The sequence below is a fragment of the Osmerus eperlanus genome, chromosome 8, assembly GCF_963692335.1.
Source record: "Osmerus eperlanus chromosome 8, fOsmEpe2.1, whole genome shotgun sequence".
NCBI classification, from domain to species: Eukaryota; Metazoa; Chordata; class Actinopteri; order Osmeriformes; family Osmeridae; genus Osmerus; species Osmerus eperlanus.
Window position 1 is genome coordinate 2,800,794 of NC_085025.1, and position 22,517 is coordinate 2,823,310.

Below are 22,517 nucleotides of genomic sequence, written 5' to 3' on the forward strand. Positions count from 1 at the left end.
TCCTGCACACTACTGCAGACGCCGTATCCAGGCAACACGATGGTCTGGACTCAGGCCTCTAGGGCACGGCAGAGACTGGGAGGTGACATGAAGAGACACTCACCTCCAGGAACCTGCTCCATGAAGATCTTGATGAAGCTGTTCTCACTGAGGGAGCCCAGGTACTGCACTATGTTCTTGTGCTTGAGGTGCTTGTGAAGAGAGATCTCCTCGTGGAGCGGCTGAGAGTACCTGGTGGAGGAGAACACACCTACGGTTACAGGACATACCATCCTTCCTGTTACCAGAGCAACGGGAAGCTCTCGGTTCAGAGACAAAATGGATGACAGCTCAGGTGGAGAGAGGAAGGAGTTTGAGAGAGACCCTGGGTGGAGGAGGAGTTTGAGAGAGACCCTGGGTGAAGGAGGTCACAGTGTCTCCATCTGCCTTCACTATCACATTGTGACGCACCGAAGCAGACTGAAGACAAGGACAAGTACCAGATGGTCCAATAACATGTTCCTGAACAGCCTCCTAGAATCTCGCTGGGAGTGCCAAAACAAAAGCCTTCTGTAATTCCTTGAATTCTCTATCAGCAGGCTAGGAAGGCTGTGGATATTCACATGTATCAGACGGGCACTTGATGACAAAGATATACGAGCTCTTGAATTATTCACGCTAAATCGCGACGCCCTCGGTTAGCGTGGCAGCGGGCCGCGACTGGAGGGATTTGATTGGTGGAAGAGGGGGCTCAGCTCTCCTGGTTACAGACCAGGAGGTGAAACGATGAGCACACAAGTACTACAGAGGCCGTGATGGAAGCCAAAACCAGTTAGGTAGTTGCTAGGCGACCCCCACCCCCACCCCCACACACACACACACACCTCCTCCCCATCCCTCTCCACACACACACACCCACACAATTCCCTTCGCTGGCCAGTAACTGGATCAAGTGTGTGCCTGCCTGCGGTGGGGCAGGGAGAGGTAGCAGAGAGGTAGCAGACAGGTAGCAGAGAGGTAGCAGAGAGGTAGCAGAGAGGTAGCAGAGAGGTAGCAGAGAGGCAGCAGAGAGGCAGCAGAGCGGTAGCAGAGAGGCAGCAGAGAGGTAGCAGAGAGGTAGCGGAGAGGCAGCGGAGAGGTAGCAGAGAGGCAGCAGAGAGACAGCAGAGAGGTAGCAGAGAGGTAGCAGAGAGGCAGCAGAGAGGTAGCAGAGAGGCAGCAGAGAGGCAGCAGAGCGGTAGCAGAGAGGCAGCAGAGCGGTAGCCGAGCGCTGCGCGGCGGGCCACTCCACAAAGCTCACCTTTGATCTGTCAATCAAATTCTCACTCTAGCGAAGCACTCTGGGTAATTGTGCTGCGAGTTCCTGTCTCACAGAGACAGGGATCACAGCTGCTGGTCTTTACATAACAGCACAGAGACCTGCTGTTATTCAACCTGTCATTTGTTACGTGTTCTTCAATAAACAGACCGAACCACACAGCACGATATCCCTCACTGAATTGCTCCTCCCAAGGTTTCTTCCATTTTTTCTCCTGCAGTGAGTTTTTCTGGGAGTTTTTCCTTGTCTTCCTTGAGGGTTTAGGTTGGTTGAGGGGCAGTTCTATGGGCGTATGTGAAGCCCTCTGTGACAGAGGCTTCACACGCTGTGGCTTGCATGTAAAAAGGGCTATACAAATACATTTTGATTTGATATCTACAGTGTTCGCTGTGTGTTTGTATTTGTGGCAAGGTACCACACATTTAGAGGTGTGCGTGTGGAAGGTGGATACAGACTCACCTGCTGTCTCTCTCAGGTATCTCCTTGATGGCCAGTCGCACCTGGTTGCTGAGGTCACGGCCGGCATACACCACTCCGAACGTTCCTTTACCCAGAATCACCCTCTCTCCATGCTCGTCGTACTCGTAGTCGTACTAAACACCACATGAGACCGTTTCAAAGATGTCATCTTAGAAACTTGTGAACTTTTTTTTACATTCAAATACAGTCAAGTATGACAGGGGAAAGTACAGAGTACTTGTGGAGTTGTCTTTGGACAGACTAACAGTAGCGTCATTCTGCTTTCCACAAACATGAACCCAGGAGCCAGGGAGAGCTTTTAGGAGGTGTGGCCGCGATCAAATAACACTCAAAGGAAAAGGGTGTGTGTCATTGTTAGTGTCATTATTAACAGGCTTTTGGTTTTCATTTGACCAGGAAAGGGGCAGGTGCCTCTGTGGCCTGGTGCCGGGTTCAACTGAAAAGATATCCGGACTCCTTCTCACGCAGGACTTCAGCAGATGTACGCCCCTCTCTCTCGTGAGAGAGTCTGCGTGACGAAGGAGCTTCTCACCTCCAAGGCGTCTGTGTCACAATCCCCTTCCTCCGGACCCCTCCAAGCCTCCTCTGTGAGGCTGTTGACCAGATCACAGAACCTGGGGCAAACACACGGAGGGAAACGGGAGCCCCATTAGCTCCGTTAGCAGTTAGCGTAGCTGCCCTAGCACATTGTGCACACGTTTAAATACTGGCCTCCCACGTACTGGTCAGATAACCTTTCCCACATTTACAGCACAGAAGCTGGGAAACTTCTCTATGCTCGCGTGCACTGTGTCACACGCACACACACACACATCAAACATGCATAAACACACACTTACACACAAATTCGCACACACACACACAAACAAACGCCTCGAAAGAGAGCGAGAGAATCCAGTCACACCAGTGATTCATTGACTCTCACTGTGGAACTCGGGGGGGACTCAATGTGCTTTGGCTCTTTGATGTGAGAGTCGCATGGCTGGTCTCCTCGCCGAGTGAACACTGGAACATGGGGGGTGTTCAGGGAGAGGGATGGTGCGAGCGGAGGGGTGAACAGGGACAGACCTTTTACAGTGCATCTCAGTGCAGAAGTAGATCTGGAAGTCCTCCGAGTTGTTCAGCACGTACAGGAAGGCACTGCGCTCGTCAAACTTGGAAATGCTGAGGAGAATTAAGAGAAGTACACAGTTACACAGGGTAGAGATTAGAAAAAATACTTCCTATATGCTACGAGGAGGATCCTGTTGTCGATATACCATTGTTAGAATTGAGCCAGCCTGAACAAAAAATAATTATTCACTTGACCCTCTCAAGTACTCAAGTTTATTTTCCCATAATTTCATAGCAAGAGTGTATTTCCATATCCCCACACACGTGCACAGACCCACACACACACACACACACACACACACACACACACACACACACACGCACACACACGCACACACACACACACACACAGAAGCATGCACACCAGTGTTCCTGGGTAGGGGAACATTCCCAGGCAGTGTGAGGCCAGAGCCCTCAGAAGAGGCATCCAGTTGACAGTGACGGAGGCTGGCTATCCTGCCTCTCCTACTGATGCTGCAGCAGAGAGCTGCCGTTGTCTCCACCAGCTCTGACTGCAGGCTGAGTGGGCACCAAGAATGAGACGTTCCCTAGCAACGTCCAAGAGAGGGCCTCTGCGAAGGCTAGATCTGTCTGCAACTGAATTCCTCAGAGGAGGGCGGGGGGCTGTGGGGGCTGTGGGGGGGCGAAGGGACCTGTGATGGTGGTCCACTAATACAACCATGAGAACCAGGAAGTAAACATAGTGTAAAGATAGTGTATGAAGCGTATACTGTATGTGTGTGTGTACAGTATACAGCTTATACTGTAAGTGTGTGTGTGTACAGTATACAGCTAATACTGTAAGTGTGAAGTCACTGACCTGACGCCTCGCACCGACGCGGCGCTGAAGTTCCACTCATGGATCCCCTTGTTCTGTTAGACGGACCAGAGCAGATTACATGAACCCGGAATGACACTACAACACTACAACAACAGCCTCTCCCATGACCTGCCACAGCTCGTCACAGCAGACAGACAGAGATTACATTTTACATTTACATTTAGTCATTTAGCAGACGCTCTTATCCAGAGCGACTTACAGTAAGTACAGGGACATTCCCCCGAGGCAAGTAGGGTGAAGTGCCTTGCCCAAGGACACAACGTCAGTTGGCATAACCGGGAATCGAACTGGCAACCTTCGGATTACTAGCCCGATTCCCTCACCGCTCAGCCATCTGACTCCCTCGCGATAAGAGGAGAGCACAACAAGCAGGTTGTCAGGTAGACAGCCAGGCAGACAGGCACAGACAGACAGACAGACAGACAGACAGGCAGGCAGGCAGGCAGGTCAGGTCAGGCAAGAGAGGAAAGATCTGAGGTAGTGAACATGTGATTACTGTAGTAGAAACCTGCCTTGTCATCAGGAGCCACGTGCCAGATGGACACAGTGTTCTCCTCCACATCGTTGTTGATGGACAGATACGACGGCTGGTACACCTTAGTGGGCTCCAGTATCAACACCTGTGGGGGGAAACCAACCAGAACAAAGCGTTCAGTTTAGCCGGGGGCGCAGCAGGAGATACTGTGATGGTTTGTGTAAGCAAGTCTGGTGCTCAAGGTCATGAGTCTAAACGCTTGCGGTGGCCGGCTCAAACGTACGGGGAAGCGGACTGAGGAGACGTCCTTGTTGGTAGCCTCCACCAGGATGTCCATCCAGAAGTCCACCAGCTCCTGCTTCGGGGGTGGCTGCTCGCCGGACGGCTTCTTGAAATGCTGGTAAATCAAGATGGTCTCCACCAGCGTGCGCAGGTACCTGGGGTAAGAACAGACCGACGCTAGCCACCGAAGACAGAGAAGGACGGAACGCTGGGTCTACGATGTCCGACTGATTTAGGTTTAGAGCGTGAACATGCAGAGCAGGAGGGCTAGTGGAGGCCTCACCAGACCGGGGCCTTGAGTTTGAAAAGTTTCTCGGAGGCCTGGATGACCCTGGTGTTGTCGCAGGCGAGGATGCTGGCCCCTAGGAAGAAGCCTACGTCCCAGTAGCTCTGCAGCTTGTCCAGACTGCCCTTCTTACCCAGAAGGCTGCTCAGCTTCACTCCTGGCAAAATAAAACAGGAAGCGCTATTGAGTTACAGTACAGTACTTGATATGCCCGCATATCCCGGCTTTGTTTGTTATCAATGGCCTACATCAATGCAATATATTTTTCTTGGAAATTCAAGAGAAGGAAAACGTTTTGTTGTTCAGGTTAATAGAGTTGTGTACAAAGTGTGCGAACGTCATGCACGTTGAGCTTGGGACATTTCTACAAAACAGATTAGCCTGTGAGTCATTTTACACAATGCTGTTTGTAAGGTTTCTTTCCAAGAAAGTGAGTAAAGAAAGAACAGATGACTGCAGATATTATTCTCTGGAATAACCTGTTTTTTTTTACCACACTGAGAAAACTGAGGGGCAGGGAGGGGGCATGGACGGAGGCCGGGAGGAGGCCGGGAGGGAGGGGGGCATGGAGGGAGGGGGCAGGGACGGGGGCAGGGAGGGGGCAGGGAGGGGGCATGGAGGGAGGGGGCATGGAGGGGGGGGGCAGGGACGGGGGCAGGGAGGGGGCAGGGAGGGGGCATGGAGGGAGGGGGCATGGAGGGGGGGGGCAGGGAGGGGGGCAGGGAGGGAGAAGGCAGGGAGGGGGGCATGGAGGGAGGGGGCATGGAGGGAGGGGGCATGGAGTGGGGCAGGGAGGGAGGGGGCAGGGAGGGGGCATGGAGGGGGGGGCATGGAGGGGGGGGGCAGGGAGGGGGGCAGGGAGGGAGAAGGCAGGGAGGGGGGCATGGAGGGAGGGGGCATGGAGGGAGGGGGCATGGAGGGAGGGGGGCAGGGAGGGGGCATGGAGGGGGGGGGCAGGGAGGGGGCATGGAGGGGGGGGGCATGGAGGGGGGGGGCAGGGAGGGGGGCAGGGAGGGAGAAGGCAGGGAGGGGGGCATGGAGGGAGGGGGCATGGAGGGAGGGGGGCAGGGAGGGGGCCTCAGAATGGGACAAGGAAGGGGCCTGTGGCTGGTTCTTAGAAACGCCTGTCCTATTTCCTCACATTCCTGAGCTTAGCTCTAACCTCCGATTTCAGGGAAAACAGAGGACTGGGAACAGAAGTCAAACTGTACCACGCTCGCAGGCAAACACATGAGAAACGTCGATCATGTGTACAATCTCACTTTTCAAACCGCACAGCAGAATAGCAGGCCGAGTCTCCCTACTCATCCTGGTTTCCTTGTATGGAGTCTGAAGGACACTTTGCTTCTGTAAACGTGTGTAAGAGTATTTAGCCCCCCACCTCCTCATCTCCTCAGCCACCAGGAACTGATACCATGTTCCAATGAGGGTTACTGATAGACAAGGACAATGCAGGTCACTCACATTAGAGTTCCTCTGCTGCGTCTAAAAGTGCAACACATTCAGCTCATGGCGAAACACCGACAGTCACTTTAAGCTGAATGCGTTGCACTTAAGTCTCTTTCTATATATATAAAAAACATGAATACACACCGACTTTCCGGAGCTCAAAGGAAGCGTCAAACTGGTGTCCAGCAGCCAGGAGGAGGACGGCGTAGTTGATCCCAGAATGCAGCGTTGGCTCGGACTCAAAGCCCTTCTTAAACCTGACAAGGAAGAGAAAACGAGTCACCGCCACCGTGGGCCTCATGAGAGCTCTGCTCCCAGCTCCTCTCTGCTGCTGTTAATGACAACTTCACCTCCCTGTCACCTCGTCCACAGACTTCGCTTAGCATCCGAAACAATTACAGGAGGACTGAGCCGGGAACACAGAATCACTCACTGCAACCAGCAAAGAAAACTAATTGACTTAATGAGCAGTCTGCTGGGTTGTGCTGTGTGAGTAATATCAGCCGCCTCTCCAGAGATGACATCTGGAACTGAGAGGACGCCTGATGGGACTTCGCCTCACCAGACGGCACATTTAATCACCAAGAATACGAGACAGATTCCCATTTCAAGAGGTACTAGCAATTAAGCTCATATCATTACTGGCGTGCTGCTCTAGATCGGCTGCCATTTGAAGGCCCAGCCTGGGTGCTAGGATGCAGCTAGCGACCGACAGGAGAGAGAGAGGGGGGGAGTCTGAAAGCTGAGGGGCGTGCGAGGAGGGGCTGGAAACCTGGTATTAGTCATTTGGGCGACTTTAAGTGACTTACAATAAGATAAACGTTGCAAAAACGTCATAACTTAGTTAAGTGACTTGCATGTTGCCAAACTGGCTGTCAATTTCATGACAATAGTTCTGTTCCTGCGTGCGAGGAGGGGCGTGCGAAGTGGATTCCCACACCCTCTCTTCCTCACCACAGCGTGCCGCTGTCCCTGCTGGCCGTGTTGGCGAAGTGCGACTCCAGGAAGGTGTCCTTGTAGATGCGTCCTACCAGGCAGTAGATGTCCGAAGCCACCTGCTCCTCCGCCTCCACCAGGGGCAGCATGATGCCCAGGGCCTTCTGTCTGTCTCCTGGGAGGTTCCTCCTGCACGCGCACACACACACATGCACGCACGCACACACGCACGCACGCACGCACGCACGCACACACACACACACACACACACACACACACACACACACACACACACAGACACATGCACACACACACATGCACGCACACACACACAGACACACGCACACACAGACACACACACACGCGTGCACACACACACACATGCACACACACACACACACACAGACACACGCACACACAGACACACACAGACGACAAATAGCCAGACACAGGAAGATTACGTTTTTGACCTTGTCTTTTAACAGTATATTTCACAGAGTGCCTTTTCTTGCCTTCTTGAAAGGAGTTCCAGTGAAAAAGCCAAATGTTTTGACTCCTCTGTGTGTGAGAGAGAGACTGTGATTCGATCTGATGGTATCTCTCTCCAACGCATTAAAGCTAAAGAGCTTCAATGAGACCAGTTTGTGTGTGTGTGTAGGGGGAATGCTTCAGTGCTGATTTTTGGCAGTGGAGCCGTACAGAGCTCAGCTAGCTGGCAATACGCCCTGGTAACTCCAGAGAACATCGGGCAGAAATAGAATTCGGCAAGAGACTAAGGCGGTAGAAAACAACCCACTTTACCCATTAGCGGGCATTCCTAGAGATGCTATTGCTTAGTCAGTTGAACGTGCCTATTCTGATCATGAACTCTTATCCTTTGCATTAGTATCGCTTGAATAAAGCTCTGGTTTAGCTAGTCTCTTCTTCTGCTCTGACAGAGCAGCATCTGGTTTAGCTAGTCTCTTCTTCTGCTCTGACATAGCAGCCTCTGGTTTAGAGTCCAGCTGCGCAGCACCCTAGCCTGCTGGCTGGAAACTGCCAGCCAACAAAGCATTGATGTTAAGAGTCCTCAACAAAGCACCTTGAGATTTGTGTGAGATGTGGACTAGCAACTTCTGGTGCCAAACCAGAGGTGATTGGGGAACTGCTCAGGGTTTCTCTCCCTTCTATTCTTTGTCTCTCTCGATCTCCCTCTCTCTCTCTTCTATTCTTTGTCTCTCTTTCTCTCGATCTCCCTCTCTCTCTCTTCTATTCTTTGTCTCTCTCTCTCTCTCTCTCTCTCTCTCTCTCTCTCTCTCTCTCTCTCTCTCTCTCTCTCTCTCTCTCTCCTCCTCCCCCCCCCTCCCTCCCTCCCTCCCTCCCTCTCCTCTCTCTCTCTCTCTCTCTCTCTCTCTCTCTCTCTCTCTCTCTCTCTCTCTCTCTCTCTCTCTCATCTCTCTCTCTCTCTCTCTCTCTCTCTCCCTCACTCTCTTCTATTCTTTGTCTCTGTCTCTCACCCTCTCTCTCTCTTCTATTCTTTGTCTATCTCTCGATCTCCCTCTCTCTTTCCTACATCCAGCTCTTTCTGTCTTCACACCAGAGTGCAGAGTGGTGTCTGGGGGCCGGGGGGCCTGGGGGGCCTGGGGGGGCTGCGGGCTGGGGGGGCTGGGGGGCCTGTGACTCAGCCCTCTCCGCTCATGCGAGCGGAGGAGCGTGAGCAGCAGCAGTCCAGCCTGTCAGTGTTCCGATCCTGCTGCTACCGGTTTCCTACAGAAGCTTGATCCAATTACTCAACGTGCTCTGGCTGGTAAGGCCTGTTTCAATGAGGATGTTTCATTCACATTCTTCAGGCTTCATCATTGCTTCATAATGGAAGCCCTTTGTGCAATGTCAGCTTGACATTGCTGAGTCACGGACCTCATCTATGTCATGCCCTGGTGGAACGGCTCCAGGGAGTCATGCCCTGGTGGAACGGCTCCAGGGAGTCATGCCCTGGTGGAACGGCTCCAGGGAGTCATGCCCTGGTGGAACGGCTCCAGGGAGTCATGCCCTGGTGGAACGGCTCCAGGGAGTCATGCCCTGGTGGAACGGCTCCAGGGAGTCATGCCCTGGTGGAACGGCTCCAGGGAGTCATGACCTGGTGGAACGGCTCCAGGGAGTTTGGTAATCCAAGACACTTTTCAAGCAGCTTTTGATTCAGGCTAATTCACACGCTGTTAAAGCCTTATGGAAGAATGCAGGAGGAGGGCTATTTGGGTTGCAGCTAAATACAGGAGCAGGGGGAGCTCCTTCTGTTGGAGAACAGTGGAACTGGGAGAACAGTGGAACTGGGAGAACAGTGGAACTGGGAGAACAGTGGAACTGGGAGAACAGTGGAACTGGGAGAACAGTGGAACTGGGAGAACAGTGGAACTGGGAGAACAGTGGAACTGGGAGAACAGTGGAACTGGGAGAACAACTGGAAGTTTACAAGAGAAGCAGCATGGGGGAAAAACAGGCAGTTAAACCCCTGCATGCTCTACAAATGTGTACTTCCTGAAACATATGTTCTCCACATGATGTCTGTGGGGGGTGTGTCTGTCTCTGTGTGTGTGTGTATCTGCAGGTGTGTGCGTGTTGACGTGTTTGTGTGTCGGTCTAAGCATGTGTCTGTACATGTGTGCGTGCGTGTGTGAGTGTGTGTGCCCAGGCAAAGCAGGTGTGAGGAAGTCTCACCTATTTAGTGCAAAGGCGTAATGGAACTTCACATGAGGATTTTCCATGGGGTCAAAGGTGGGCAGCTTCTCCAGAGTCTCCACAAGTTTCACGATGGACTCGTAGTCCTGGGTTACACAAAAACACAGAGAAACACACTTTCACATCAACCTAGTCTGAGAAATGAGCAATATGCCTAAAACCAGATTACTTAAATAATGGATAGTCCCGTTGTGCGTAATTTGCTTGGTTCAGTACATCTTTACTGTATCGAAAACATGTTGAATAATTCTGTCTCTCCACCATGTTTGTTGATGTCATGTTTTATGCATGCTGCGGAGGGCTGCCTATAGCGAGGGGAGTATTACACAACAGGAGGGGGGCTGGCAGCACAGTGCAGTGAAGGCCACTGTGCTCCCTGCTGTGCTAGCCTGCTGTGCTAGCCTGCTGTGCTAGCCTGGAGACAGGAGACATCTCGTCTGTAACTGTCCACTAGCTCCTCTGAACTCGGACCCCACCCTGCACACCCCATCCTGCACCCCCCACCCTGCGCAGACTGGGAGGTCTCAGAGGGGCCCACACCACAGTACCTGGATATCCCGGTAGGACAGGAGCAGATTGATGACGATGTCCGCTGAGAGGCACTCCACGTTGTCCAGGCGCTGCTGGATGCGGCCCAGCTCCGTGGCCAGCTCCGTGCCCGTGAACAGCTCCCGCGCCTTGCGGATCTCACTGAGGATGGTCTCACGGAAGTACTGGCTAAGGGGGGAAACAAGTGATTTACGAGTTATTTCCTTGTTTGAAGGGGCCCGTTTCGACGGCTTCGGTTTCATGTGAAAACAGACGTAGGGAGACGGAGGTCTGGACTGCCTGCACACATTTACTTTTTAAGTCATTTAGCAGACGCTCTTATCCAGAGCGACTTACAGTAAGTACAGGGACATTCCCCGTGAGGCAAGTATGGTGAAGTGCCTTTCCCAAGGACACGTCATTTGACACGGCCGGGAATCGAACCAACAACCTTCTGACTAATAGCCCTAACCGCTCAGCCATCTGACCCCCTATACACACACACAATGAGCGACATCACATGACACTCATGAACGCGAGCAGAGGATACCGTAGCATCTTAAAAACATCAGAATCCTGCCCCTACTGTTAAGTAGTCGTCTCCAGATCAACAGTCAGAGGAGCATGTGACATCAAGCGATGTCACCCTGTTTTCTGGCCACCACCCCAATGTGTTTCTCAATGCGCTGTGGGGTGGCATAGCTCCAGGATGCAGCATTCATCAAGAGTGCAAAATCCCCTGGCTTCAACAGCATGAGTCACTGTTCTTGGAAAACAAGTTTAAACATTCAGCTAAAAGCTAAGAAATGACTGTTTGAAACAGTGATTTGTCATGACGTTCTATGGGGACACATCAAATAAAGTAATTACACCATTAGGTAGAAAGACAAACTGGGCCTACACGTGTAGAACAAGTGTATTAACGTGAAGCGAATTTTAACCGGCAATGACAACTGCAACGTTTCACATTCTGAATAACAAGCCATAAATCCTTACGTAATTATTGCTCTGTGCTTCCCTCTTTCATCCATTATGTTATGTGTTGCCGTCATTACATACACATAATGTATGTAATGACGGCAACACATAACATTGTGTCCTTGGGAAAGGCAATTCACCCTACTTGCCTCGGGGAGAATGTCCCTGTACTTACTGTAAGTCGCTCTGGATAAGAGTGTCTGCTAAATGACTAAATGTAAATGACAAAAGAAATGTGTGTTATGGTTCAATCCCCATCCTGAAGGAGCATCATGTTTGGTAGATCAACACAGCAGAGGATCAGCTCCACCACAGCTCTCTGGGTGTTGATGAACTCAAGCTGCCAGGATCAGCTCCACCACAGCTCTCTGGGTGTTGATGAACTCAGGCTGCCAGGATCAGCTCCACCACAGCTCTCTGGGTGTTGATGAACTCAGGCTGCCAGGATCAGCTCCACCACAGCTCTCTGGGTGTTGATGAACTCAGGCTGCCAGGATCAGCTCCACCACAGCTCTCTGGGTGTTGATGACACCTGTGGATCACGCCAGAGCGTCGCACGACCCAGCGCTCAGACGAGACACCTGCTCCACTGTAGTCTTTCACAGGCATTTCCATAGGGGAGCACATCAAATAGATGTGGAAGTTTTTCACTGAGGAAGTGGATGCAAGGCTGTTTAAGATCCGGGTTCTGAGGTGGAGAGCTCTCTGGTCGTCTTGATGGAACGGCGAGTGAATGAGTTCATTTGAACCCATACAGAACGCTCCAACGCACGAGCACTCCATACGCTCACTTTCTCAAAGGTGTTCGGCATTAAACACGTTTATTTGAGTTTTTCTTACCCCCCCCATCATCATCATCACCCCCACCATCATCATCACCATCATCACCCCCACCATCATCATCATCATCATCATCATCACCCCCACCATCATCATCACCCCCACCATCATCATCACCCCCACCATCATCATCACCATCATCACCCCCACCATCATCATCATCATCCTCATCATCATCACCCCCACCATCATCATCATCATCACCCCCACCATCATCATCATCATCATCACCCCCACCATCATCATCACCCCCACCATCATCATCATCATCATCACCCCCACCATCATCATCATCATCACCCCCACCATCATCATCATCATCACCCCCACCATCATCATCATCATCACCATCATCATCATCACCCCCAAAATCATCATCATCACCACCACCATCATCACCCCCACCATCATCACCCCCACCATCATCACCCCCACCATCATCATCATCATCATCATCACCCCCAAAATCATCATCATCACCCCCACCATCATCATCATCATCACCCCCACCATCATCATCATCATCATCATCATCACCCCCACCATCATCATCATCACCCCCACCATCATCATCATCATCATCATCATCACCCCCACCATCATCATCACCCCCACCATCATCATCATCATCATCACCCCCACCATCATCATCATCACCCCCACCATCATCACCCCCACCATCATCATCATCACCCCCACCATCATCATCATCACCCCCACCATCATCATCATCATCATCATCACCCCCACCATCATCATCATCATCACCCCCACCATCATCATCACCCCCACCATCATCATCATCATCATCACCCCCACCATCATCACCCCCACCATCATCATCATCATCATCATCACCCCCACCATCATCATCATCATCATCACCCCCACCATCATCATCATCATCATCATCATCATCACCCCCACCATCATCATCATCACCCCCACCATCATCATCATCACCATTATCATCATCACCACCACCACCATCATCACCATCATCATCATCATCACCCCCACCATCATCACCCCCACCATCATCATCACCATCATCACCCCCACCATCATCATCATCATCATCATCATCATCACCACCGTCACCTTCCAACCCTGCAGACTCACCAGGAGTTGCCGGTGGGCACCTTGAGCAGCTGGAGGAAGCGGTCCAGCAGGGGCATGCAGATGGGCCCCAGCAGCACCTCGAAGCTGGGCTGCATCAGCTCCGTCAGCCCCTTCAGCAGGCTGCTCTCGCAGCAGTACACCTTGTTGTGCGGCGTCACCATGTACGGGATGAAGCTGTAGTTTGCTGAGCACGTCTGGAGGAACAGAGGACAACACCAGGGGGGGGGGGGGTCACTTCGGAGCTGGAGATGGGATGTGTGTATGCATGTTTCAATGAGAGGTAAAGGTTTTTTTTGTTGGAGGGTTGGGGTGGAGTTTTCCCCCGCAAGTATCATGTTTTGTTGTGTTTATCAGGATGTCGTGCCAATCCACTGAACTGCGCGGTGAGAAGTACTGAGTCACACTGTGTGCTTCCTGTTGTTATCCAGTTACAGGTGGTGACATAAGGATGGGTTGAACCAGCAGACACAATGGTGTTATTGTGGCAGCCGTGCCTGTGACGGCCCTGGCACTGGGTCACACAGTAGATTGTGGATCTGCATCCAAGGCCGTGACTGCTCCTGCTCAGTCATCTCTATCTCCATCTATGGGAGTCAGGTGGCTGAGCGGTTAGGGAATCGGGCTAGTAATCAGAAGGTTGCTGGTTAGATTCCAGGCCGTGCCAAATGATGGTGTGTCCTTGGGCAAGGCACTTCACCCTACTTGCCTCGGGGGAATGTCCCTGTACTTCATGTAAGTCGCTCTGGATAAGAGTGTCTGCTAAATGACTACATGTAAATTTATCTCCCCCTCCAGGGCTGAGGAGATCAGCCAGGTTCACGCCGCCGACGGCAATCAGATCAAACGCTGCGGGTCTCCTCCCTTCCTGTCTGATTTGCATGTGGTATTTGCAGAGAGGTGGAGAGACGATGTTGTTGTGTCTGTTTAGCTGCTAGCAGAGCTACACAGCAGAGTCTTCTCTCATCTAAACCAACTGATTCCGTATTTGAGAACTAGCATGTGCATAATCACAGGGTTTAAAGGATAACAGCTGCATCCTGACTGTTTAAACTGTTGCTATTTTCATTTGGCTGTTTCCCCTCAGCTCTTGAAGAACACCCCCCTGCCTGCACCACGCGCAGAGACCCAGACACACAAACCAACAAGAAGGAGGAAGTGATGGAGCCATTGAAACATTCCTCATGCAAACAACAGCTTCCTACTGTGCAACGATATTTCACCTCCAGTCATCGTGACTTTGTAACACGGCATGCTGGAGAGGTGGAGACCGTTTCCTAAATCCTGTCCTGCATGATATATCCTGTCTGATTCTGGGAGTGTCTGGGAGTCAGATGGCTGAGTGGTTAGGGAATCGGGCTAGTGGTTAGGGAATCGGGCTAGTAATCAGAAGGTTGCTAGTTCGATTCCCGGCTATGCCAACCAAATGACGTTGTGTCCTTGGGCAAGGCACTTCACCCTACTTGCCTCGGGGGAATGTCTCTGTACTTACTGTAAGTCGCTCTGGATAAGAGTGTCTGCTAAATGACTAAATGTAATTCATGCCTTTGTGGATCCCATGATGGTGCATCACAGCCTTATACATATTTTAGTGGCTAGGTGCCATTGAGACTCCAGTAGTCAGGACGCCTCACCAGCCATATTAGGAGATACTTGCACGCAGGCTAGAACAACGCCCCATGAAGGACAGCAGGGAGAGGGAGAAAAAGAGAGAGAGAGACAAAGAGAGAGAGAGAGGGAAAGACAAAGAGAGAGAGGGAAAGACAAAGAGAGAGAGAGAGAGAGAGAGAGAGAGAGAGAGAGAGAGAGAGAGAGAGAGAGAGAGAGAGAGAGAGAGAGAGAGAGAGAGAGAGGGAAAAACAAAGAGACAGAGAGAGAGAGAGAGAGAGAGAGAGAGAGAGAGAGAGAGAGAGAGAGAGAGAGAGAGAGAGAGAGAGAGAGGGAAAGAGAAAGAGAAAGAGAGAAAAAGAGAGCAACATTTGTTTTTCTGTCTGCAGTTACAGTGATTAATGAGTTCAATGTCACTGGGAGAGTAGGATTAGCCCATTCACCTGCAAAGGCACCAACAGAGCAGCACTGGGGTTGTAAATCATCAGCTATATAACTTTATGACCGCTCACGTGGTCATAAAACCATTGAGGAAGTTGTCCTTGGTAGTTCTGTGCCATATTTGTCACTCGAGCCCAGAGGCTACTGGTTCAGACGGCAGGGTGGCTGTGGTGTATCGGATGGGGCAGTGGGATGTGGGCGCTGGGCTGGTGCTGTGGAGAACAGTGCAGTGAAGGGTGGAGACAGAGACGACAGAGACAGTAACTGTGACGGAAACTAGGGAGGAGACAGGAAGGAGATAGAGAGAGAAACAGAGAGAGATACAGAGAGAGGGAGGGAGAAACAGAGAGAGATACAGAGGGAGGAAGGGAGGGAGGGAGGGAGGGAGAAACAGAGAGGGAGAGAGGGAGAGACTGAGTAAGGGACATGTAAGAAGGGAGGGGGAGTGTCACTGAGTACACTCTGGCTGTGAGCTGTAATCAGCCCTTCTCACGAGGCCCAGCCGGCCCTCTGAGATCAGGCTGCTTCCTGCAGCACAAAGCCACCTTATTCCACTCCGCAAAACCACTTAGAGCAGCTAAGCCTGGGCAGGGTAACCCTGCTCCCATCTGCCCTCCTGGGCTGAAACCCTCCCTCCGGACTGGCCCGTGCTCCGTCCCTGCAGAGCCTGCCTCGCCTGCCTGCCTGCATGCCTGGCCTGCATGCCTCGCCTGCATGCCTGGCCTGCATGCCTGGCCTGCATGCCTGGCCTGCATGCCTCGCCTGCATGCCTGGCCTGCATGCCTGCCTCGACTGCCTGGCCTGCATGCCTGGCCTGCATGCCTGGCCTGCATGCCTCGCCTGCATGCCTGGCCTGCATGCCTGGCCTGCCTGCCTGGCCTGCATGCCTGGCCTGCATGCCTGGCCTGCATGCCTGGTCTGCCTGCCTCGCCTGCCTGCCTGGCCTGCATGCCTGGTCTGCCTGCCTCGCCTGCATGCCTGGTCTGCCTGCCTCGCCTGCATGCCTGGCCTGCATGCCTGCCTCGCCTGCCTGCCCTGCATGCCTGCCCTGCATGCCTGGCCTGCATGCCTGGCCTGCCTGCCTCGCCTGCCTGCCTCGCCTGCATGCCTGGTCTGCCTGCCTCGCCTGCCTGCCACCCCTCACCTCAGCAGCTGTGACCTCTCCCACACAGCCAATCCATGATCACCACTACGACGATTAGAATCATTCCCCAAGGTAAAACAAGGCACAAGTTGTCCTTGTGTGTGTTTGTGTGTGTACAGTAGCTAATCATCAGTAGTTTGCTTCAGAGACAGACACATGTGTGTCTGCCTGGCTGGCTATCACCTCACACACACAGCGATGAGAAACATCTGGTGTGTTGGCACCGAGGGAGGCAGGGGAAACAAACCAGGAGGTGAAAAATACAAAGCAACTTATTTTTTCTCACAGCGTCTCTGCGTTCCACAACACTTCCTACCAGCCTCTCTCGAGTAATACGGCTGCCGTCTCATCTCAATAAAGCATTTTCAGATGCTCAAACCCATGCCACATGGTGCAAGAGCGAGGAGGTTTGTGTAATTAGGGTGACTGCACAGTGGCAGACAGAACACGAGGGTGAGAATAAAGCAGTTTCCTGTAAATACTTTCACACGTAAAATGCGTAAAAGGATGAGAGCTGTGTGATTAACAAGTGCAGAAATGTGGGAGGTTGTGTTACTTACAGTGTTCTTCTGGCAGATAATCTCCTGCAGAAGAAAGAAGTTGTTTTTAGAGATACATAAATACTTCTTTCTACATTAAGTGAAACAGGTAAATATCAAAAGTTGTGGAGAAATCAATTTGGTGGATTTCAAATGAACTCGTCATGTATTTTCTAATGGTTGATCTAAAAAAAGAAAGAAAAAAGGGTGCTGAACACGTCTTACAAGCTGATGTACACAATAGTCTCTTTTATATCAGCGGCAATGCTGTGCTATTTTAAGAGCTACTTTAACAGCTCTATAAAAGGTTCACAAAAAGGATCACAGTGTGATCTCAAGAGGATGTAAATAAGAGACCTTTGTTTGCATTCAGAACCTGACAGCCATCAGCAGAAGTGACTGCATACAGTCAGGTGGGCTTGGCTTGGAGGGTGAGAGGATCCTGTTAGATTGTGTAGTAGCCCTGTATCTTGAGAGCCTGCAGATGATGTGGTCATTGACGGGGGATTTCCAGTCCTGCTGCAGGCTGCTCACTGTGCATACAGTAACACTTTAAGTGGTTTACTGAATAATTGACTTTTTGGGGTTTAGAGTTGAAAGGTTAAAGGCCAGACGCATGAACAACAACTAGGCTGCAGGGAAATCTCAAGATGAGTCACACTGTCGTCAACGGATCTCACTCTCATTCCAATTCTCATTTACAAAACGGATACTAGCATTCAGGAATCAAGCGCACTGCGTTATGCAAGACAGCCACTTGTAGAGATGTTATTTGTATCCGCCAGCCTATGAATCACACCCTTTAGAGCAGGATTCCTGGGTGCTAATGCATCCGTTCGCCGTATCCCTAACAGGCCTCATGATGTCAACGCAACTGCAACTACAATACCAACACTTTCAGTTTCTAAATGTTGACTTTTGTTGCTGACCTTGTTCACCATTAATTAGGTAGACGTCAGATGAAGAAAATAAAAAAAATTGGCTCATGTTATGCAAATGTGTGTGTTCGCATATTTGTCCATGTCTGTGTTGTGTGTGTGTGTGTGCATGCATCAATGTGTGTTTTTCATGATGTGTGTATGTGTCAACTGTTATGTGCCTTTATGCACAATCCGTACCTGCAGGGACTGTAGTGACTCAGAGTTGGTGTCGCAGTAGAGGATGATGTTGTTGGCCATGCTGAAGCTCTCCCTCACACCCAGGTGATAGAAGAGGGAGGGCTGGCGAAAAGCATCCGTCATCTCCACCACTGCGATGTCTGGAGAGGACAGGGAAAACCGTTACTGCAGACATCAGATGAGTCAGGTGGCTGAGCGGTTAGGGAATCGGGATAGTAATCGTAAGGTTGTCGGTTCGATTCCCGGCCGTGAAAAATGACGTTGTGTCCTTGGGCGAGGCACTTCACCCTACTTGCCTCGGGGGGAATGTCCCTGTACTTACTGTAAGTCGCTCTGGATAAGAGCGTCTGCTAAATGACTAAATGTAAAATGGAACTCTGAGCTCTTCACCAGCCCTTCCTCATGAACAAATCCCTCACATGTCCTATTAACGGGGCCTCCCAGCTTGCAGTTAGACGAGTCCATACCTGGATATTTCAGGTGCAACCCGCCACTGTCAGGAAGGAGAGGCGTTCCAGTTCGACCCGTGCGGATGCTGGTTTGTCTGTCTGGTTGTCGGACCCAAGGTGGTGTCAACAACCGTTATAACCTGTTACCTGTGTGTGTGTAGCAGTGAGTGTCTTGGAAGATGGTGGGTGACATTAACGTCACAGAAGAGCTGAAATGAGAATCCCAGACTGCAGAGGTCATGCGTCTCTCTGAGATGGAGCGTGTGTTTTCCCCGCGGCTCCCTGGCGCGTGCTGGCGTGGCCCCACCAGGGCCCTCACGCCCGGCCCCACCACGACCCCCACAGCCCTCACGCCCGGCCCCACCAGGGCCCTCACGCCCGGCCCCACCAGGGCCCCCACAGCCCTCACGCCCGGCCCCACCAGGGCCCTCACGCCCGGCCCCACCAGGGCCCTCACGCCCGGCCCCACCACGACCCCCACAGCCCTCACGCCCGGCCCCACCAGGGCTCTCACAGCCCGTCCCCACCAGGGCCCCCACAGCCCGGCCCCACCAGGGCCCCCACAGCCCTCACGCCGGCCCCACCACGACCCCCACAGCCCTCACGCCCGGCCCCACCAGGGCCCTCACGCCCGGCCCCACCACGACCCCCACAGCCCTCACGCCCGGCCCCACCAGGGCCCTCACAGCCCGTCCCCACCACGACCCCCACAGCCCTCACGCCCGGCCCCACCAGGGCTCTCACAGCCCGTCCCTCTGTCCCACCTGCCAGGGGACACGCTGGGCTCTCACCGTGCAGCGCTGTACAGCACAGACATCTCCTTTCTCCTTTAGACGGGGGCGCCAGAGTGGACGGAGCGTCCCTCTCCTGGGGGTTGTTCCCGCCCACGATGACAACGTCTCGAAATGTCTCCAGAACAGTCCTGTCTCACTGCGGCTCGCTAAACACACGGTAGCGTTTCAGGAACGCATCGGAGTAGGACGCCCTGTCTGCTATCAGCATTCTCTTGCGTGTCCAATGTCTGTGTCAATATTTGACTCTCCTTTAAGTCACAGCGATTGTTGAGTAGGGTGTAGAAAACTGTAATGCGCTGAATGGAGAGAACTGGCTCTCTGAAAAGAGAGAGAGCGAGCCAGAGAGAGAGCCAGAGAGAGAAAGCGAGAGGCTGATCAAAGGGTCTTTGTTAGGCTGCAGCTACAGTGTGTAGTGTGTATGTTGACATGGAGGGTGAAACTGAGAAGCCGTGGAAAACTCTGGGTGGAGTGCTGGTGCGTTATCTCTGCTCTGCTCTGTCATCAGAGTCACCATGCTGACGTTTGTTTGTGTTATCAGTCACTGTGTCAGGCAGGGAAACTGGGCTGCACCCAGTAACTTAGGAAAGATTCCTATATCTCTGTAGAGCTATCTCCCAGTTTTTTCTTTAAAAAGACTAGAGCCTACGTTGTTTAAAAACAACATTCCAGTTTCTAAACTGTGGCCCGTCACAGGACAGACACATCTGGTTTTAAATAGTTAACGGACTGCATTTATACAGCGCATTTTAGCGGCACACCCAAAGCGCTTTACGTTTGCCTGTCATTCACACACACGCACACACACGCACACACACACGCACACACGCACACACACACACACGGGGGGTAGCTTGGTCTTGAGTGTCTCTCTCAAGGAGACTTAGACACACATCCAGGAGGAGTCAGGAATCGAACCGCCAACCTCGCGATCACATCAGCGTCTGCCCCTCCCTACCCCCTGAGCCACGGCCGCAGCGACCCTTCCTGCGGCCGCAGCGACCCTTCCTGCGTGCCCAGCAGTGGGAACGGGGCCAGTCAGAGTTTGGTGAACATGCTTGTTGATGTACATTTACATTTAGTCATTTAGCAGACGCTCTTATCCAGAGCGACTTACAGTAAGTACAGGGACATTCCCCCGAGGCAAGTAGGGTGAAGTGCCTTGCCCAAGGACACAACGTCATTTGGCACGGCCGGGAATCGAACTGGCAACCTTCAGAATACTAGCCCGATTCCCTAACCGCTCAGCCACCTGACTCCCCACAGCGAGCAGACAGACTGTTGACCGTGCATGCGCACACATTCGGTACTGTCGTTTAAGTTACAGACAACTCGCTGATGTGCTACGGATGAGACGGATGGGGTCAGTGTGGAAACTTCACCTGTTTCTCAGAAGTGGGTATGGAGCCAGGGCAAACATTTTCTCTCCTACAGTAGGGCAGGGCTGAGCGTATACATGGAAGGACTGGGGAAATATAGACCCACTCTATCGACACGTGGCAGGCAGCGTTTGTAGTGCAACACAGAGAAAGTGTTGTACTACCAAGTCAAGACGAGCTAGGTTTTCCCTGAGTGCCTTCTTTGAGGTCAGACACCGGAGCCCGTGGTGCCTGCACGGCTGCAGCGAGTGAGCCTGCGGCGGGAAACCTGAACACTGTCTCTTTCTTAACCCTTGTGTTCTCTTCGGCTCGTTCTGACCCATCAGTCATTGTGACCCACCCTCGTATTGCGACAACTTTACCGCATACAAAAACAAAGTGAAGCATTTTCTTTTAACCGTTGGGCTGTCTCAGACCCCCCACATTGCGAAGGTTAAAAGAAAATTATTTGTATTTGTTTTTGTATTGGGTAAAATTGGGTAAACACAACGATGGTTCGTTATGAACCTTTGGGTCATGTGACCCGAAGGCAGCACGAGGGTTAAGGGTACATCATGTCGGGAATGATTCTTTCACAGCACAGCCAGGCTAGGATCAATGTCACGAATATCAGATGTCACGGCACATTCTGATGTAACAAGGATATCTGTCAAGCTGCCAGAGGCATCTCTCGTCTGAACCCTCGTGGGTTTGAACACCTCAGTATCGGTCCTGGTGCCACATGAGGAAATCTGTTACCCTACTAATTAGCCATGCCCCCACCCCACCCTCTACACACACACACACACAGAGCGCATGACCTTAACCACAAAAAGAAACAGTGCTATGGAAAACAGAGAAGCGGGGCCAACTAGGGGAGTGGATGGACTGAGGGGCACCATGTGACTGGCAACACTCTCTCTCTCTCTCTCTCTCTCTCTCTCTCTCTCTCTCTCTCTCACTCTGTCTCTCTCACTCTCTCTCCCCTCTCTCTCACTCTCTCTTTCTCCTCTCTCTCTCTCACTCTCTCTCCCCTCTCTCTCTCTCCTCTCTCTCTCCCCTCTCTCTCTCCCCTCTCTCTCTCTCTCTCTCTCTCTCTCTCCCCCCAACGCCTGCGTCTCCGCTCCACATAGCGACCAGACACATTACTCACAGACCTGTGCCATTAAGAGCTGGATAGACTCCTTCTGTCTGGCCATCTATTCAGGATGTGCTTTTTGCAGCTCCTGCCTTCTCCACAGGTCCATTCACTGCCAGCTGTTTTCTTTACTGACTCATCCAGGTCCCTCTACTTGAGGTGTGTGTATTGTACCCCTGCACTGTGAGAGCCTGCTCTGCTGCAGGGTGGGTGTTGCTTGGTGTGGTGCCTGGGAGGTGGTCAGCCCTGGGGCAGGATCTGTTAACGCAGGGGCCAGGGGCTGCACCGGGCTACACTCACAAGCATGTCAGCTCAACAACTGTCCAGACACACACACACAAACATTCATTTAAGCTAAAATGAAGTTCAAATCACACGCAAAATAGATAGAAGCAAGAATTGTGATTACTTTACTTTATACTTTAGCAGCCATTGCCAGAATCTCCGCCGTGGACCAACCTACTCACGCCCACCCCCTTGTAGCACAAGCAGAAATCCAATCTTCTCTCACAGTTCAACTGTAAAGTCCCTGCTTGGTCGTGTGTTTGTCCACGGCAGGGGGGTGGGGGGGTGGGGCTGGGAAGATGCACTT

General features: G+C 52.1%; 1 protein-coding gene across 2 annotated transcripts in view; it reads right to left on the bottom strand.

Annotated features, from left to right (window-relative positions):
- Positions 1-22,517, bottom strand: part of map3k5 (mitogen-activated protein kinase kinase kinase 5) — a 39,328-nt gene that overhangs the window by 11,199 nt on the left and 5,612 nt on the right. For both annotated transcript variants that reach the window (XM_062467875.1, XM_062467874.1), the window contains exons 2-16: positions 18,190-18,329; positions 17,093-17,116; positions 13,343-13,536; positions 10,423-10,591; positions 9,854-9,960; positions 7,178-7,348; positions 6,368-6,480; positions 4,772-4,931; positions 4,490-4,643; positions 4,244-4,351; positions 3,711-3,763; positions 2,846-2,941; positions 2,310-2,391; positions 1,757-1,890; positions 104-231 (exon numbers count right to left, since the gene is read on the bottom strand). In XM_062467875.1, the coding sequence (XP_062323859.1) occupies positions 104-231; positions 1,757-1,890; positions 2,310-2,391; positions 2,846-2,941; positions 3,711-3,763; positions 4,244-4,351; positions 4,490-4,643; positions 4,772-4,931; positions 6,368-6,480; positions 7,178-7,348; positions 9,854-9,960; positions 10,423-10,591; positions 13,343-13,536; positions 17,093-17,116; positions 18,190-18,329 (1,833 nt within the window). The remainder of the gene's footprint in view (positions 1-103; positions 232-1,756; positions 1,891-2,309; positions 2,392-2,845; positions 2,942-3,710; positions 3,764-4,243; positions 4,352-4,489; positions 4,644-4,771; positions 4,932-6,367; positions 6,481-7,177; positions 7,349-9,853; positions 9,961-10,422; positions 10,592-13,342; positions 13,537-17,092; positions 17,117-18,189; positions 18,330-22,517) is intronic.